General features: G+C 35.8%; 1 protein-coding gene across 1 annotated transcript in view; it reads left to right on the forward strand.

Moving 5' to 3' along the window:
* The window catches only part of LOC105493860 (intraflagellar transport 74), a 128960-nt gene extending 111181 nt beyond the window's left edge, over window positions 1-17779 (forward strand). The window contains 4 exon segments of the mRNA XM_011761813.3: window positions 7152-7315; window positions 7897-8022; window positions 12169-12229; window positions 14479-17779. Coding sequence (XP_011760115.2) covers window positions 7152-7315; window positions 7897-8022; window positions 12169-12229; window positions 14479-14597 — 470 coding nt within the window. The 3' untranslated portion in view covers window positions 14598-17779.
* Window positions 17780-19012: the final 1233 nt, after the last annotated feature.

Raw genomic sequence — 19012 nt, forward strand, 5'->3', positions numbered from 1 at the left:
ATTATATTGTATATTGTCACTGATTTAACAACATTTATTGAATACTTATTTGAAGCCTGTGCTATATAATTCTGGGTATCGTTAAAGATAAACAAAGCTGGATGCAAGTGAAAGTGCTAAGGACAGATTTTAGTCAGTAATACAATGTGGCAGTAAGCAAGGAGGGTCCAGCATGAATTGAAATCAACTTTGATTAGTACAGAGGTGATTGAGTGTTTTAAAGGGAGAATGAGGGAGTGGTAAGGGAAAAGAAAAATTACAGAGTTCATCAGTGTACATGCTGATTAGGCCAGCTGTGTCTGTTAGCTAGCAAGTATCAAGTTAGGATTCTATGCTTATACACAGACTAGCAGACAGAGGCCCTAACTTTCCTGATAATTACATTTTAATGGAATGGCTTTTAGGTCCTTGAGAAAAATACTTCTGAGTTGTGGGAGGTACATATAGATATGGTTTGGATTTTTTGTCCCCTCCAAATTTTATGTTGAAATATGACCTCCAGTGTTCGAGGTGGGCCTACTGGGAGATATTTGGGTCATGGGGGTGGATCTCTCATGAATGGCTCAGTGTCATCCTTGTGGTAATGGGTATGTTTTTTGTGAGTTCAGGCGAGATCTGGTTGTTTAAAAGAGCCTGGCACCTCCTCCCTCTCTCTCTTGCCTTGTAATACGCAGGCTCCCCTTCTGTGATATCTCCCGTGGACACCCAGCTTTAAAATTTCCCTCTTTTGTACTCTTTCCCTTTATTTCTCAGACCGGCCAACACTTAAGGAAATAGAAAGGAACCTACGTTGAGTATCGGGGGTAGGTTTCCCCTGATATCTGGTGCCCTTCTGTCATGATTATAAGCTTCCTGAGGCCCTCACCAGAAGCAGTTGCTGGCACCATGTTTCATGTACAGCCTGTGGAACCATGAGCCAAATAAACTTATTTTTTTTAAATAAATTACCCAGTCTCAGGTATTCCTTTATAGCAGTGCAAATAGACTAACACACATCTACATCTTAAAGGTACAGAGGAAAGATTCACAACTGGATGCTCTAAGAAAGGGTAGTCGGGCCTGTTGACCAATATGGGCTAGAATAAATAGTGCATTCTTTTGGCAGCCTTAAGCTTTGTCTGGCAGGCACTTTAAGTGGGGATAGGGTCATCCTAGGGATGCAGACTTGAGCTGTTAGAAACTGTTTGTTTAAATCTTCTAATGTGGGTGGAAGGTGGTGCATGAAATCATTTGTGCTGAGAGTGGAATTTTTATAGGCAGAGGTTGAGGCCTAGTTGAGAAGAAAGCTCAGAGGAGCCTAGTTAGTTTGGTCAAAGATTGAATCTTTGTCAGTATAAGAGGCTTAAAAAAATCTAATCTGTTTCCTCAAGAAATTTTCAACCTCGTGGAGTGACAGTTATGATACAATGAAATAATGCTATGATAGAAGTAAGCATAAGGAGCAATGGAAGTACATAGGGGACATATCCAGCCCAGTCTTGGATAGTTAAGAAGAGATGATGTTTAATTTTAATTAGTTTAAGTCATGCTTACTAGCATGGGACTAGAGCAGCACTGTCCAAGATAAATGTAATGCCAATATATATTATATTTATATAATTAAAGTTTTCTAGTAGCCATGTTGAAAAAGTAAAAAGAGACAGATTAATTTTAATAATATATTTTATTTAAACTGGTATAGCCAAGATATTATTTCAACATGTAAACTATATAAAAATGATCAGAAAGATATTTTATTTTCATGACATTTCAATTAGGACTAGCCTTATTTATTTATGTATTTATTTATTTATAAGACAGGGTCTCCCTCTCATTGCCCAGGCTGGAGTGAAATGGTGTGATCATAGCTCACTGCAGCCTTTACTTCCTGGGCTCAGGTGCTTCTCTCACCTCAGCCTCCCAACTACCTGGGACAACAGGCACACACCAGCATGCCTAGCTAATATTTTGTATTTTTAATAGAGATGGGGTTTCACCATGTTTTCCAGGCTAGTCTCAACTCCTGGGCTCAAGCCATCTGCCCACCTCGGCTTCCCAAAGTGTTGGGATCACAGGCATAAGCCACTGCACCTGGCTTGGACTAGACATACTTAAAAGTGCTCACAAATCACATGGGGCTACTGGCTGCCATTGGGATGGTGCAGGTGGAGATTAGATACAAATAAAGTTGAGGTTAAAGATACTAGGATAAAGCCATGTAAAAATTTGATGGGATCTTTGGTTTATGAACTAATGGCTTCTATGGGTGTTCTTTATGCCGGTGTGTGGCAGCTTTGAAATAGCTATGTTTTTGTCTACCTGGAATTACTACAGTTAGAGATAACGAGAAATGAAAACCTAATTAATATTTGCTAACTTAAGAATGTTGAGGGATTTTTGAAATGAAATAATGATCCATAATACCTTTATCTGGATTCCCAATCCATAATACCTTTATCTGGATTCCCAAAATCTAAAAAGATATTGGCAGCAAAACCTGACCTGACCTGAACTGACATGAGGCTATTTATAGTTTTTAATTGTCCTACCTAGTGTGACTATTTATGCTTTTTGCTGTAGAAATATTTGTGTGCTTGATGACAAGGTATTATCTCAGACCTTGCTGTTATGTAATTATTAGTATATGTGCTATATTACTTTTCTAAAATCCAAAGAATTCTGCATTCTGAAATACAAGAGTTTTAGATAAGGGATTATGGACCTATAAATGCATACTGAATGCTATTAATTGCATTAATAGTGGTGATATAGGTATATAATTGCTATATTTAAGCCTATTTTACATCCAGATTTGTTGAGTTTACCATAGTTTTATTTGTATGTCTATATGCCAAGTAACTGGAGGAATTACATTCTTGATATATAACTACTATTGGTTTGACTGTGAGTTTATTTTTATTGTAAAAAAACAACGAAATTTATCATCTTAACCATTTTGAAGTGTACAATACAGTAATGTTAACTATATGCACATTGTTCTGCAACAAATCTCTAGAACTTTTTCATCTTGCAGAACTAAAACACTATACCTCCTGAACAACAACTCCATATTTCCCTATCCCCTGACCCCTGGAGACCACCATTCTACTTCTGTTTCTATGAGTCTGACTACTTTAAATTACCTCATATAAATGAAGTCATACAGTATTTGTCCTTTGGGGACTGGCTTAGTTCACTTGGCATAATGTCCTCAAGGTTCATCCATGTTGTAGCAAAGAAGGATTTTCTTTTTTAAGGTTCAATAACAATTCTATTGCATGTATATATCCTATTTTAAAGTCTATCTATAGACATTTAGATTGCTTCCACCTTTTGGCTATTGTGAATAATGCTGCAGTGAACATGGGTGTGTAAATATTTCTTCATGATCCTATTTTCATTTCTTTTGGACATATATGAATATTTTTAAATATTTTATCTTTTCTATAAACTAAATAATTTTATAGTTTTATTATTTCATCTAGAAAACCTGTTTTGTATTTTAGATCTTCATGCCCAAGTTTTTCATTTATCTAAGGTCAATGTAAATTCAACAAGTTTTTCCCCCTTTAAGCTATCTTCTGTAACAGCTGTCAAGAAATGTACATTTTTTAAAAGGCAAAAATCAATACCAGGAAACAAATTCAATAATCAAGACTTTGTATTCATTCCACATTTTATACTTTGTGTTTATAGTTCCTTTTAACAGCTAGTCATTATGGGCCAGGCGAGGTGGCTCACGCCTGTAATCCCAGCACTTTGGGAGGCCGAAGTGGGCGAATCATCAGAGGTCACGAGTTCAAGACCTGGTTGACCAACATGGTGAAACCCCATCACTACTAAAAATACAAAATTAGCTGGGTGTGGTGGCGCATGCCTGTAATCCCAGCTACTCAGGAGGCTGAGGCAGAAGAATCACTTGGAGCCAGGAGGTGGAGGTTGCAGTGAGCCGAGATCGTGCCATTGCACTCCAGCCTGGGCAGCAGAGCGAAACTCTATCTCAAAAAAGAAAAAAAAAAGGAGTCATTATGTGTTCTCCAGAGAGGTACAGTGGAAAAAAAAAAAGAAAACTGACTTCAATGGAGATAAAAATCCAGTTTAATACTATGATAAAGATTTTGCTGGAAATTTTTCTTAGTAAAGGTTAAAGTCATTGATAATGACTTTAATTTTATTTACTACATTGTTTTCATTTTAACTTCAACCAACCATATAATTTTTTCTTTCTTTCTTTCCCTAAAACCATCCACCAACTCAATAAATTTTTTGTATCTTGAAAGCACCACGAGAGGTTTATAATATTCTTGTTTGCCTTTCAGATATAATGGATTTAGTGTACTCTGTGTTTTATTTTTATTATTATTATTTTTTTTAATGGAGCAATCGCTTCTTGCGGGAAGGGTGAAGAAAACCTAGATATTATAATGGCCCTTCACAGGTCACTGTACCTAAAGGGCTACACACTACATCGGTGATGTAAAAATTTCAGGGGAAGCCAGGCGCGGTGGCTCACGCCTGTAATCCCAGCACTTTGGGAGGCTGAGACGGGCGGATCACGAGGTCAGGAGATCGAGACCATCCTGGCTAACACAGTGAAACCCCGTCTCTACTAAAATACAAAAAAAATTAGCGGGGCGTGGTGGCGGGCGCCTGTAGTCCCAGCTACTCGGGAGGCTGAGGCAGGAGAATGGCGTGAACCCAGGAGACGGAGCTTGCAGTGAGCCGAGATCGTGCCACTGCACTCCAGCCTGGGCGACAGAGCGAGACTCCGTCTCAAAAAAAAAAAAAAAAAAATTTCAGGGGAGTGAGGTGATTGGAGGAAATAAGTCTGTAAACGGCTTCTTAGGGAGTCAATAATGTAAGAAAAAGGTTGAGAAACACTGATGTACTGCATGGGCAAAGAGGCAAGGATTTATCAGCAATAGTTTTTATTTATATTTTTTGAAAGGAAACTCCAGAGAGTAAACAAATGTGCTGATGACAGACTATCTTAGAAACACTTCCCCAGGTCAGAGTGGTTCCTTCTGAGATTTTGCTACTGTGTACACACTGCTTGGTAAACTTTGCAACTTCACAGCATATCAGAAGGAACTAGACTGCATCCTCTTCCTGTCTCTTCCCTTGGAGTAGCATTTAGCTTTTCACTGGGGACCTGTTGTTAAAGGAAGATAAACTTTACCCTATACCAACCATTTTCTCCTTTTATCAAGAAAAATCAATTTGTATGATTCTTAAATGTATTTCCCTGGTATATATTCAAATTAAACTTGCAATTAGATTTATATCAGTGTTTACTCCAAATAGTCAAAGTATCTACAGGCTAAAAACAGTTCCTATTTAGAGCATTAAAATAGCATAAGCCTTAGTCACTTGTTCAGCTCTTTGGTTCTCATAACTATTTCTAACCCTGGTAGCGATAAGAATCCAACAAAACAAAACTCTTTGCAACAACATTTAAGTCTTGCTATATAGATATTTATATTTATGTGTACATATACATATATATTTTTAAATAGTGTATGTCGCTATGGTTGACTTTTAAAACTCTTAAAGGGGTAAAAGGAAATATTCAAGAAATCCTGGCTTAATTACACAAACTTTAAAAATTTTGGTTGGATAACAGTCTCTTTTCTTAAATCAGTGACTTTTGAAGCATTGTTTTTTACTCTTCAAATTCATTCATATTCATTTACTATTCAGTATGCTGAACTTCTGTTACTGGCCCAAAGGTACTAGACTTTCTTGCCTCTAGACTTTGCACATGCTGATTGTTTTTGCTGGAACACTTTTACCTTCCTCTTTGTGTGATATTTATAAACCTTAAGCCTTTAATTGAAAGACATATCTTTAGAGAGCTCTCTTGATCCCTGCTGCATGCTTTTATGGCACCCTGTACTACTCTTTTCTTATTTATCCAGTTTATTGTAAATACTTATTTGCCTGCTTCTACTTCTAAGATACAGCTCCCTGAGTGAAAACCATGTCTCTGTTGATTTCTATTATATCCTCAGCACCTGGCATATAGTAGATGCTTGGTGTTTTTCAATGGAAGAATGAGACACACACAGGTATCCTCATTATTCATAGATTTCATTAGGGAATCAAGTTAGCCTGATGTATATTAGCCACAACTGTCTCCATGCTAACAAACATGTGAATTTGCCTTCTCACTTTATACTTTGTATCTCCCAAATAAATACTTGGAGCATTTTTGTGATCATTTGTGGATATGGGCAGACTCGTGAAAAATTTCAACAGTCTGACATGCACATTGCCAACAGAAGTTGAAAAAGGCAACACTCTGCCTTCTTATATCAGTTCTCATATTATAAACAGGTTTCCTTTTTGCAGTATATTTAGTGTCATGTTTTTTGCATTTTTGTGCTTTCTGTTGGTGATCATGCCATTTAAAATGGCCCCAAACAAAGTGCTGATGTGCTAAGTGTTCCTAAGCACAAAGGCTGTGATGTGGCTTGTGGAGAAAACGTGTGATAGGTAAACTTAATTCAGGCATAAGTTACAGTGCTGTTGGCTGTGAGGTCAGTGTTAGTGAATCTACAACCTATAGTAAATAAGATGTCTTTAAACAGAAACACACATAAGACAAGATCATATATTGGCTAATTGACTAAAATGTGACTAAAGGCTCACAGGAACTTAACCCTGTATTTCCCTTAGGAGCAATAGTTCAATATTTGCTAACTCATTGTTCACAATAACTTCATAGACATATCTACCACAGATAGTAAGAGTTGATTATATGTGCAATTATAAAATTGTGCTCAAATATATATATAATGTTATTTAACTTGGTTTTTTCCCTACGTAACTGTCTGTGTCATGCTCCTATTAAAAATAATGTGTCTTTATCTCATAATATAGATTGTATTACTAAGCAAGAAAAAAACTTACATGTTTGTTAGCATGGAGACACTTGTGGCTAATATGCATCAGGTTAACTTGATTCCCTAATATATTGGTTACCTGAAATTGGTTACTGAGGGGATGAGTATTTTTTTTCTTAATTTATATTATCTCACTTGTTACAGTGAACATATATTTCTTTTACAGATATTCTTGTAAAACATGATTTTTAATAGTTGCATTACATTTCCTTCTGTTGAAAGGAATAACATTTTGATTAATTATCACCTTAAATTCTTATGTTTCAGACAGTCAGCGTCTGCAGTTGGATCTGCAGAAAATGGAGCTTCTAGAAAGTAAGATGACTGAAGAACAGCATTCTCTAAAAAGCAAAATTAAGCAAATGACAACTGATCTGGAGACATATAATGATTTGCCAGCTTTAAAATCATCAGGTGAAGAAAAGAAAAAGGTAAACATTAACCAAGTCTTACAGAATTACAATTCAGATTGTTTTTTTCTTGATCAAATGTAATATATTTGTGGTATATTAGGATTTGTGGTATAATAGGATTTGTTATTTTAAGTTGATTATTTTATATGTATAAGCTGAGAAAAAATAAAAATGTTTACATATGTAGTTGGAATTTAGAGTGACTTAAAGTTTTAAAGAAAAGCAAAAATTGAAAAGCAAGGTATAAGCTGCTACTTAATGCAGAGCATTTCAGCGAATATGAGCTTTGTTAAATGCAGATTAGATTATGACTCTATCCTACCTGAAACTTGTCAGTGGCTTTCCATTGCTATTTACATTAATTTAGACTTAATTTGGTAGGGTCGGGAGAGATAACGACAGCATTAATAGAGTTATTAATACAGTTAATGTTAACATAGCTTATAGTTCAAAGGATATTTTTACAAAGAGGTTTTAGAGTAGTTATAGCCTTGATATAATTTTACCAGAATATAGTTATTGAAATTAAGTTAAATATGCTTTATGCTGGCTTACTACATATTTTCTATAACCTGTCACTTCTATTTGGATCTTTCTAGAAATTACATCAGGAGAGAATGATCTTATCAACCCGCAGAAATGCCTTTAAGAAAATAATGGAGAAGCTAAACATAGAACATGAGGCACTAAAAACACAATTGCAAGAAAATGAGACACATTCTCAGGTAAAAAATGTTTTAAATGACTTTGAAATTCTCTTAGTCTATATTTTCACCCCAAAACAATCTTTTTTTATTTTAAAATTTGCTTTATATACCTTCTATATTTTCTGACTTTTAAGACAGCCAGATTCTGCACAGTCTTCATTCAGAATGAATGGATTCCTGCTTTCTTACCTTCTATAAACCTATATTGAAAGCCAACTCTGTTAGATACTGTCTTTGGCACAGCTATTAAGATATATGGGATAGTATCTTTTAAAAATCTTGAAAGTGAAACATTACTAATGCAGAAGCTAAAAATCCATAAAAATCACAAATAAAATAAATTCTAATGACTAGTACCCCATCACCCAGAAGAGAGAATGCTTATTGTTGCTGTAGTGTGGGTTCTTTTAGTCGATGGATAGATAGGTAGATAGAGAGATAGATAGATAGACAGATAGATAGATATGTGTATACACATATTTATGCATATACTTAGGTACACATTTATTTCAAAGCATTTATAGAAATTGCACCATATTGTACATATCATTTAGGAGCTTGTTTTTCACGATTAACTGTACATCATAAGTACTTTCCCTTGTCAATATATATATTGACTTTTAAAAAATATTAATAGCTTAATGATATTCCAGTACATGGATGTAGCATAATATATTGAACCAATTCCCTTTCATTGGATATTTAGGTAATTTCTAGTTTTAAAACCATTGAAATAATGCTATAAAGAGCAATCCAGGTATCCTTGAACTTCTTAATTCATGTCTCCAATTATTTACATAGGATACATAGATATATAAACCTGCAGCCCCCTTTTCATATCACTCATCTTGCTGATAACTACTTGAACAGTGTGTGAGGTCTAGATTGAGAGCTGAGACTGGACAGAGACAATGTCTATCTCGTTTATTCCTTGCACTGTGCTGTTGGTTGGCACATAGTAGGTGCTCAGCAATTATTTGTTGAATGATTGAATGAAGCATTATGTGTCATATACAAAGTCAACAACTATGGTCTGAAAAAGATTGATCATTCTCATATCTAATTAGTCTATGCTAGAAATTTGCACACGTGGTTTAAAATGCTAAATGCATTAAAAATTCACTCTTTGGCCAGGTGCAGTGGCTCACGCCTGTAATCTTAGCACTTTAGGAGGCTGAGACGGGCGGATCACGAGGTCAGGAGATAGAGACCATCCTGGCTAACACGATGAAACCCGATCTCTACTAAAAATACAAAAAATTAGCCGAGAGTGGTGGTGGGCGCCTATAGTACCAGCCACTCTGGAGGCTGAGGCAGAGGAGTGACTTGAACCCGAGAGGCAGAAATTGCAGTGAGCTGAGATCGCGCCACCACACTCCAGCCTGGGCAACAACAAGACTCTGTCTCAAAAAAAAAAAAAAAATCCCCCTTTTTCTTCATATAGTTATGTGATCATGATAGAGAAAAATAAAAACAATGTCATTTGATTTTCCACTACCTAGGTACAACCATTTTGTTAACATTTTAGTGCTCTATCCTTGTAGTCTTTTTGTCCTTACATACATCCATATTGTTTTTACAAAAAGTGAAATCATGCTATTCATACAGTCTTTCAACATTTTCTTAACTTTTTTCAGCCTTTTTTTTTTTTTTTTTTTTTTTAAACAGAGTCTCACGCTGTTGCCCAGGGTGGAATGTGGTGACATAATTGTAACTCACTGCAACCTTGAGCTGCTGGACTCAACAGATCCTCCTGCCTCAGCCACCCAAGTAGCTAGGACTACAGGCACAGACCACCATGCCCAGCTAATTTTTGTTATTTTTTATAGAGACAGGGTCTTGCTGTATTGTCCTGGCTATCTTGAACTTGTGGCCTCAAGCAGTCCTCCTGCCTCAGCCTCCCAAAGTGCTGGGATTGCAGGCCTGAGCCACTGTGCTCAGCTTTTTTTTTCCTTTTGAGATGGAGTTTTGCTCTTGTCACCCAGGCTGGAGTGCAATGGTTCAATCTTGGCTCACTGCAACCTCCGCCTCCTGGGTTCAAGCGATTTTCCTGCCTCAGCCTCCCAAGTAGCTGGGATTACAGGTGCCTGCCACCATGCCTGGCAATTTTTTTTGTATTTTTAGTAGAGACAGGGTTTCACTGTGTTGGCCAGGCTGGTCTCGAACTCCTGACCTCAGGTGATCTGCCTGCCTCGGCCTCCCAAAGTGCTGGGATTACAGGTGTGAGCCACCACACCCAGCCTTTGGTGACATTTCTATAGCATTAGCTATTTCATTGTATGGATGTACTATTTGAAAACAAAATATACCTTACATTCTTTTTGAAAAGGGTAGAATCTCATGAAAGCTTACTACAACTACTAAAAGGTTAGAAATCACTAGTTTACATAATTCAAATTTACCAGTTATTCTGTTCTACTTCATATACAAACCTAGATATAGACTTATCAGTGACAAAATTTTCTCAGGTTGTTTAGAGTGAGGATGAGTGCTGGGGAAGAAACAAGACAAAGTTTGTGAGGCCATTGTCTTCAGTGGTTCTTAGAAAAAAATACTGATACTTCTTATGGAATATTAGCCCTCCTCATTCACTGAATAGATGATTTAAGATGGAAAGCATTTGACAAACACCATTTCTTAGAGCCAGTGAGTGGTTACCTTGTTTATCCCTACATTAAGTGCTAATTGTATTCTTAACTCCATGTAGTGTTAACTGGAAATCACAACATAAGCCACAATTTTGAATCCTTCTCTGTGTTATTTGTCATCTTTTGTGAATCCCAACTGATCAAATCAAATCCTGATCTTCCTGTCTTTCACAACTATTTTCTTGAAAACTGGCTTTTGGCATCTATGAAGAATTTTATGTAACAGATTATTTAAATAAGTTAGGGAAAAACAGATTTTCAAAATGAATTTTTCTTTCATGATATCCTTGGAGGTTTAAAGGAAAGTCAATAATATGGAGGTATAATGTAAAAGGAATTTGACCATCTGACATAGCATTGCTTTTATACCATTCCTGTAGCACTTAACAGGTCTGATGCATTATAAGAAGGCCACCTGTTTGTATTAAACAATGACAAAAAAGTCTGGTACTTGACTTTGCTGAAGGTTATTAGAGATTTACTGCCAGAAACTGCTGACTGCTTCCTTAAGTCCATCTTAACTTCAAGGTCCTGTCTGGGGGAGATTGATGTGATTTAGTAATACCAGCTCACAGCACATACAGTTCACATAATTAATGAGCTATGATTCATTCTAATATCTAGATTTATCTCTTTGGAGGAAACAATGAGATGGATGCTACATCAAGGCTGAATTTGCGCCCTGAAAATTATTTTAACATGAGGGTAGAAGGAAACATTTCCACTGCTGCTTCAATTATTGTATTTTTAAACTAATCATTACTTCTTTGAAATGTCCAGACGGAACATTATTTTAGCATTTCAATTTTCAAATGGTCCTTTGCTTTGGAAAAAACTATGTGCATCTTAAAAAAGAAAGACCATAACCCAGAGTTACGAGGTTAATTAAATCAGAAAAACAATTTAATTCTATAACAGTAAAATTGTCTTCTGAGGAAGCAACCATCAATATAATATCCACATTAGCTTCCTGTTGATGCAGAAATTATTGTAACAGTGCCAGCTTTTTACCAGCTCTCTTATAATCTTCACACTGCAGCTCTGCTCTTATCACAGCTTGTGGAATTAGACAGGAAATTTAGCCCTGGAAATAAGGAAGTTTCTCCTATATGGCTGAACCTTTGACAGTGTTTGAATATATATTATATTTGTGGCATTAGACTTCCAGATTTCAAGAAGAGATTCCCATCGTGTCCCATTTTTCTTTTAAAAGTTTTTTTAGGGAAAGGAAAATCATGAATTGTCTTTTAGTTGGCATGCTCATTGGTATAATAAACATTTAAAATATTTTATAATTAAAATAAATATATAGGGTAAAACATGTTATAGAATTCATCACTGTATTAATGTATTTACTATTATTTAATCTTTTTTTCTACCATGGCTTTATCTCAATAAAATGCAAGTTGATAAGATTTAAAGTTGGAGTGATTTTTTTTTTGTCTTATCCTCTTAGAAAGACATATAATTGTTTTAAATATGGATACTAGTTAATATTTTTCTTTTATGTTTTTAGCTTACAAATTTGGAAAGAAAGTGGCAACACCATGAGCAAAATAATTTTGTGATGAAAGAATGTATCCTTTAAAAAGCTGAAAATGGGGCCGGGCACGGTGGCTCATGCTTATAATTCCAGCACTTTGGGAGGCCGAGGGGGGGTGGACCACAAGGTCAGGAGATCGAGACCACCCTAGCTAACACGGTGAAACCCCATCTCTACTAAAAATACAAAAAAATTAGCCGGGCGTGGTGGCAGGTGCCTGTAATCCCTGCTACTAGGGAGCCTGAGGCAGGAGAATGGCATGAACCTGGGAGGCGGAGCTTGCAGTAAGCCAAGATCATGCCACTGCACTCCAGCCTGAACAACAGAGCAAGACTCCATTTCAAAAAAAAAAAAAAAAAAAAAGCTAAAAATGAAGTTGACTGAGTTAGTTATTTTTTTCTAGGAATTTTTTTAAAGATTCAAATTTAGTTCAACACATACTTATTAAATACCAAATATGTACAAAACACTGAGCTAAATTAAATGAATATGACTGTTTCAATTCTACAGCAGTTAAGAGGGGTGTGTGTGTGTGTGTGTGTGTGTGTGTGTGTGTGTGTGTGTTTGTGCCCTAAAGTAATAGCAGATTTTGGGAATTGCCAAAAAAGGAGTACAAAGACTTAATGTAGCATAGTGATCAAGTGCCCAGATTTTGGAGTCGGGAGATCCAATTTTAAATGTTAACTCTACTGCTTATAAGTTACAAACTTTGTACAATTTAATCTGTTCAAGCCAGCACTGTATCATCTCTTAAGATTCAGTTTTCCAGGATCACAGGGCTTGGGTAAAGTTAAACATTATCAGTAAATCTTCTGATAAACATGGCAAGAATTTCTTTTTTGTTTAGAGACGGGAGTCTCACCAACTTAGCCAGGCTGGTCTCAAGCTCCTAGGCTCAATCCCTCCTCGGCCTGCTCAAGTGCTGGGATTCGAGACATGAGCCACTGCTCTTGGCCCCAGAATTGTATCATCTCTGAAATCTCTAAAATATAGTTAATATTTCCTTCTCAGTGTTGTTGGGAGAATTATATATAACCGTATAGTAAAACGTATATTATATATGTATACAATATATAGTTGCTTGTTTATAATGTTCTACCTTGAATATCTGGGCAGCAAAGGGAGGTAGACTAAGTAAGATCCTGAGAAGTTTGACCTCCAAGCTCATCCGTGTTTCAGTTAATTCAACTCCATTTTATGTCTACAAAGATGATACTTATGTCTCATCTTAGTGTTTACTTTTAGTTTGATTATAGGAGGCAGTAAGCAGCTGTTGAGAACATGTATTGTGGAGTTGTAACAAATATTTCCTTAAAAGTTGTTTCCTATTCCCTTCTTTGACCCATTCAAGGGTGTCTGCCTGGAGAAGTAGATCCTGACTCAGTGGCAGCATAGGTTCTCCCCTAGGGTGGTGCTGAACTTCAGCTCAGAAGCAGCCTGGACCCCAACTTACCTCCAGATAAAGTGTTTTCGGTGCTCTGTTGCCAGTGTTAGTGCAACTTAGTTTAAAAATAGAAGACTTGGCCGGGCGCCGTGGCTCAAGCCTGTAATCCCAGCACTTTGGGAGGCCGAGACGGGCGGATCACGAGGTCAGGAGATCGAGACCATCCTGGCTAACACGGTGAAACCCCGTCTCTACTAAAAAAATACAAAAAACTAGCCGGCCGAGGTGGTGGGCGCCTGTAGTCCCAGCTACTCGGGAGGCTGAGGCAGGAGAATGGCGTGAACCCGGGAGGCGGAGCTTGCAGTGAGCTGAGATCCATCCAGCCACTGCACTCCAGCCTGGGCGACAGAGCGAGACTCCGTCTCAAAAAAAAAAAAAAAAAATAGAAGACTTGTTCACAGTATGCTCTAAGTCTAGCAGTGGAGTTTTGTGCAACATAAAGTAGGTGATTTTGGAGCAGAGTGAAGTCTAGAAATTTGCCTTATATTATTTGTGGTACCCTAGAGAACATGGTGTGTGTATGTGTGTATGTATGTTTGAATATGGGAACTAGTTCGTTGAATGTTAGGTTGTTCTAAGACCAGAATTAGATTAAAAATGCGTAACATATTAAGTATTAAAAAGTGTTTATATTGTATATGAATTTTTTGCAATAAGTTTAACTTGGCATTTTAGGTTTTAATCGATACTTAATCTGTTAAAATAATGTACTGTATTTTAAAGTATTCTTGTGCTTTTTTGTACCATCTTAAATATGAAAAATATCAGTATTTAGTTCCTTTCTCAGCCACAATTCGATTTTTATTGACATTGTTTTCCCCCTTAATTCATGTAATTAGTCATAGCAACCAAGAGTCAAGAGAGTGATTACCGGCCAATTATGAAAAATGTGACCAAGCAGATTGCAGAATACAATAAAACCATCGTGGATGCTTTACATAGCACTAGCGGAAACTGAGTTTAAGTCAACTGAAAGTCTCTAAGGAAGTATCCTCTTGCTGCTAAACTTGGTACAAGTTGACTCCAAAAAAAAAAAAAAAAAGCTTACCTTTGGAGTTTACCTAAAATTCCTGAATGTTATAATTTTTGTGGCCTCTTTTAAAAATGATATTTTAAAATAGTCAATAGTTCAGTAAATGGTTTGCATGTTAAAAAATATCATCTTCTTTTCTTTTTATGATACTTGTATTTGAACCAAGAGATAAAGAAACTAAAAGTGACCATTGAAATTTATTTAGCTGGTATACTCCATCTATGGCAACAAATGAGATAAGCTTTTCTTGTATCAACTCTAGGACGGATGCATGGAGTATGATTCTGATTTAGCACCTATATCAACATTGTCAATTTTTACTTCTGGAAAAAAATCGTAAGATCAGAAGGGAGATTTTTAGCTTTGAACCTTACTTCTCAAATAGGTTATACTTGATGTGTATTAGACCATATAATGTCACAGATAAATACATAACACATATTCTTTATATTCCAGTTATACCTAAAGATTTGGAATTAGAAACTTTTAATCTTTGCAATTCTTAAAATATTTTTTCATATATATATTCTTGGAAGAACATTAGGTAAAAAACTACATTTACAGTGGGCTGTTTGGGACTATGGCTACTGCTGTTCATTGCCACCCTGCAGTATGAGTTTACTCTCTTATACTATTAGGAGGACTTAAGTAGATTAATTTATAAGCATTAGCCAGAATATTTGGGAAAAAAAGCTAGAAGAGGTAGGATTGGGAGAGAGGCATAGAGTCTGGAAGACATTATAGTAACTGTAGATGTATCTTCTCTTATTGTGCAGGAATGAGTCACGTTGGCCAGCATAAAATATTACTTAAAACTATCTTATTTTTGCTCTGATATCATGTTCACTAAGTAACTCTACTTTTCAGTATTTCTGAAACAACACATTGATTTCTTTAAAAAAAAAAAAAAGCTTTATTGAGATATTATTTACATACCTTAAAATTTACTCATATATGTTGATTTTTTAAAATAAATATTTATAATGGTAAATTATTCAAATTCAGTTTATACACATTTAAATAAAGGAGTGAGCATTGTTGAGCTCGCTTAACTCTGGATTACTAATATGGCTGAAGATCCTGGACAATCTATTCATTAAGGTGGCATTCATAAAATGTGTTCCACAAATCCTGAGCATCTCGTTATTAATAGTGTTATGCCTCCAAAGGATTCATGGGCAAAGAAGTTTGGGAAACATTGTCTGAAACAAAGGTGAATTATTTTATTTTTTCTTGACTGCTTATAACCCTTAATATGCTAATGTATAATAAGCTCAAGAAGAATATATACTGTAAAGCATTTCCCAGAGATAGTTGTCCACAAAACCCTTACTTTCACAGAGCCTAGGTCACATGAGATGTGTCATTCCAAGAAATAGACTTTGTACACCAAATAGACTTCATACACTAAAATAATTTCATCTACTTAAGTCCTTTGGGTGGCTCTTTGGCCTTTTTCGGATAACCCCTGAGTATGTCTCTTTTTAGCCACCCTCAGATGTTTTATGCTGTGATTCTGTGGAGTTTTCTATTGGAAATTGGTAGCAGAAAGTGCTTATTAAATTTCACAAGGGAAAAAAACTCTCTTAGCAGTTAAAGAGAGTGAAATCTTAAATTCAGTAGATGAAACAAGTAATAGAGTTTGATGACAGTTTGCCCAGGCCTTTGTTCACTCATAAAATATTACTGTAATTTGGTGATTAGGAGCCTTTATGAATATACGTGACTGCTGAAAAATGTTCGTCTTTTATACAGTAACAACCAGAGGTATGATCGAGCATAGAGTTTAGGCAAGAGAACTGACTACTACGGTCTCTTAATCACATCGATTGTACTTAGTGGATACTTCCAAGTAGGAAGGGAATCTGGAATACGTGTTTGTGGATGAGTAATCTTTGTTTTCCTCATTTGAAAGCAAATTTAAATGCCTTTACTTTTTCCTTAGTTTTTTTTTTTTTTAATTTCTACTTAAGTGTTCTTGACATTTTACTGTACCCTTTTAAACTAATAACCAACTTAGTAATTTTTACTATTAGTAATAAGGGTTTTTATCTGAGTGGTGGGATTATGGGTGATTGTAATCTTCCTTGGTCTTTTTGGTATTTTCAAAATTGTCTATAATACTTAGAAATGCAATAAAATTCAAATAAAGTACTATATACCGTTACTACTTTAACTCGTGAAAAGGATGTTGTAAAAACTCTTCAGTCCTTGACGGTAAGGAGAACTGAACCAATCTTTATGCAGAAAGAAAGTAGGAGGAAAATTGGCCTGTCCATTAAATATATGTGTTTGCATTATAACAATGGGAAATTTGGGAGGAAGAAAATTTCTTGACAAAAAACAAGGCTTTCAATTTCCATCCTAAATTATTCATATATAATATTGGTGGGGGGGAATAATTGAGCAGGATTTCTTTAAATTAAAACATGTTTTATCTGAGGGAAATTCTCACTAATGTCTCTTCCTTCCTCTCTGAGCCTTTCCACAAATCCAATAAGAATATTCTCTTTACTGGGATAGAACTGGAGGCTAATAGCTGCATGAACTGGCTCTTCCTGAGTCACTCACATTACTCAGGGGGTTCCATTCATGCTAAAATAACACCTTGTAAGTCACGTGGAAAGAAGCTGCAGACTGAACAAACAAGCTGAGCAGTTCTACTAGTGAAGATCAACATGGGAAAGTTAGCAAGTCTTTGTTTTTCCCATCCTTATCCTTTATCAGTAAATAAACATGAGTTCTTGATATTCTTTTTCCTGTGGAGTCCCTCATTTGGACAATACTGTAGTCTCATTTTAAGGTACAAAATTCAGTGCATGCTTGGAGGATTACAGCATGGAGTCATGATATTCACACCAGAGATGAAAGGCCAGTTAGTAGTAGCTCCAGGGGTTTTTGCTGTCCCCTTGCTCAGTTTCTCTAGATTTCTTTCCTTTTGCTATACAATTGCAGTGTAAACAACCTTAGGGAAATTGTAATGTTTAGACTTAAAGTAAGAAGAAATAAAGATGGACCACTAGAGAACTGTAGTAATCTATTTTTAAATTGATATTGTGTCTCATTTTTATATATGTTTTAAAATAAAAGTAGATTATGTCTTAAAATTGCAGGTTTACTGTTTGGTAATTGAAAAACATTTTTTAAAAGACAATTTTTAATACAAAGGTAGATAATTTAGGAAGACAGATAAATAAAATGAAGAAAATAAGTTATCTGTGATCTCACCAGTCTTTTTAGATATGCGTCTGTATTTATGTCACACATATCTGTTTTATTTGTGTATTTATGCACCTTTAAAATTATATTGTTTTTAATTTTACATTTGCTATTTATAATTTAGCACACATTTTTCCATGTCATTATATACTCTTGTACAACATGTTAAATTGTTGCATATTATTTCATTGTGCAAAACTTTCAAAAACAAATCCTACATTATCGAATGAGATTTATGATATAGAGGTTACATGTAAGTTTTAGATCAGATAGCTGGAAATGTGAATCCCAGCTTCACCACTAATTTGTTATAAGACCTTGGAAAGTTAGTCTCAGAATTCCAGTTTTTTCATCCACAAATGGAATAATAATGCTTAACTCATAAGATTGGTTCAAAGAGTATGCAGAACCCAAGACGTCTGACACAAATCGTCCTGGGAAAGGTGTCATTATTAGCAGTGTGCACAAGTGATTGTTTCCCTGCATTGTCACCAACACTGGTGTTATCCAGGCTGACAGTGCACTACCTCATTTGTTTTACTTAAAAAAAACTGCCGCATTACTGCAATTAGAAGCTATATTTTAATTTGCAGGATATGTTTTTGTATCAAAAATTACAAAAAAGTCTGATTCTTAAAAATCCCTTTAAAAATATTCATTATAGCTTTGTAATATATATAGAAAGCAAATTTTTAGAATATATTAGATCATACTTTGCTGCCTCAATATTTTTCCTCATAATGTATCGTAATGAATTGCTGCTCTGAAAACCTGACTGCATAACTTTAAGAGAAATAGGAATAACCTGTGTAGGAATAATCTACTCAGAAACGAAGGCTGTATTGTTTGTTCATTGTATCCTCCTGCAAGTCAAGTGGTTGCACATAAAGAACAAGTATGTCGGCCGGGCGCAGTGGCTCACGCTTCTAATCCCAGCACTTTGGGAGGCCGAGGCAGGCGGATCACAAGGTCAGGAGATCGAGACCATCCTGGCTAACACAGTGAAACCCCATGTCTACTAAAAATACAAAAAATTAGCCAGGCCTGTAGTCCCAGCTACTCAGGAGTCTGAGGCAGGAGAATGGTGTGAACCCAGGAGGCGGAGCTTGCAATGAGCCGAG

Source organism: Macaca nemestrina, chromosome 14 (assembly GCF_043159975.1).
Source record: "Macaca nemestrina isolate mMacNem1 chromosome 14, mMacNem.hap1, whole genome shotgun sequence".
In the NCBI taxonomy this organism is placed as follows: Eukaryota; Metazoa; Chordata; class Mammalia; order Primates; family Cercopithecidae; genus Macaca; species Macaca nemestrina.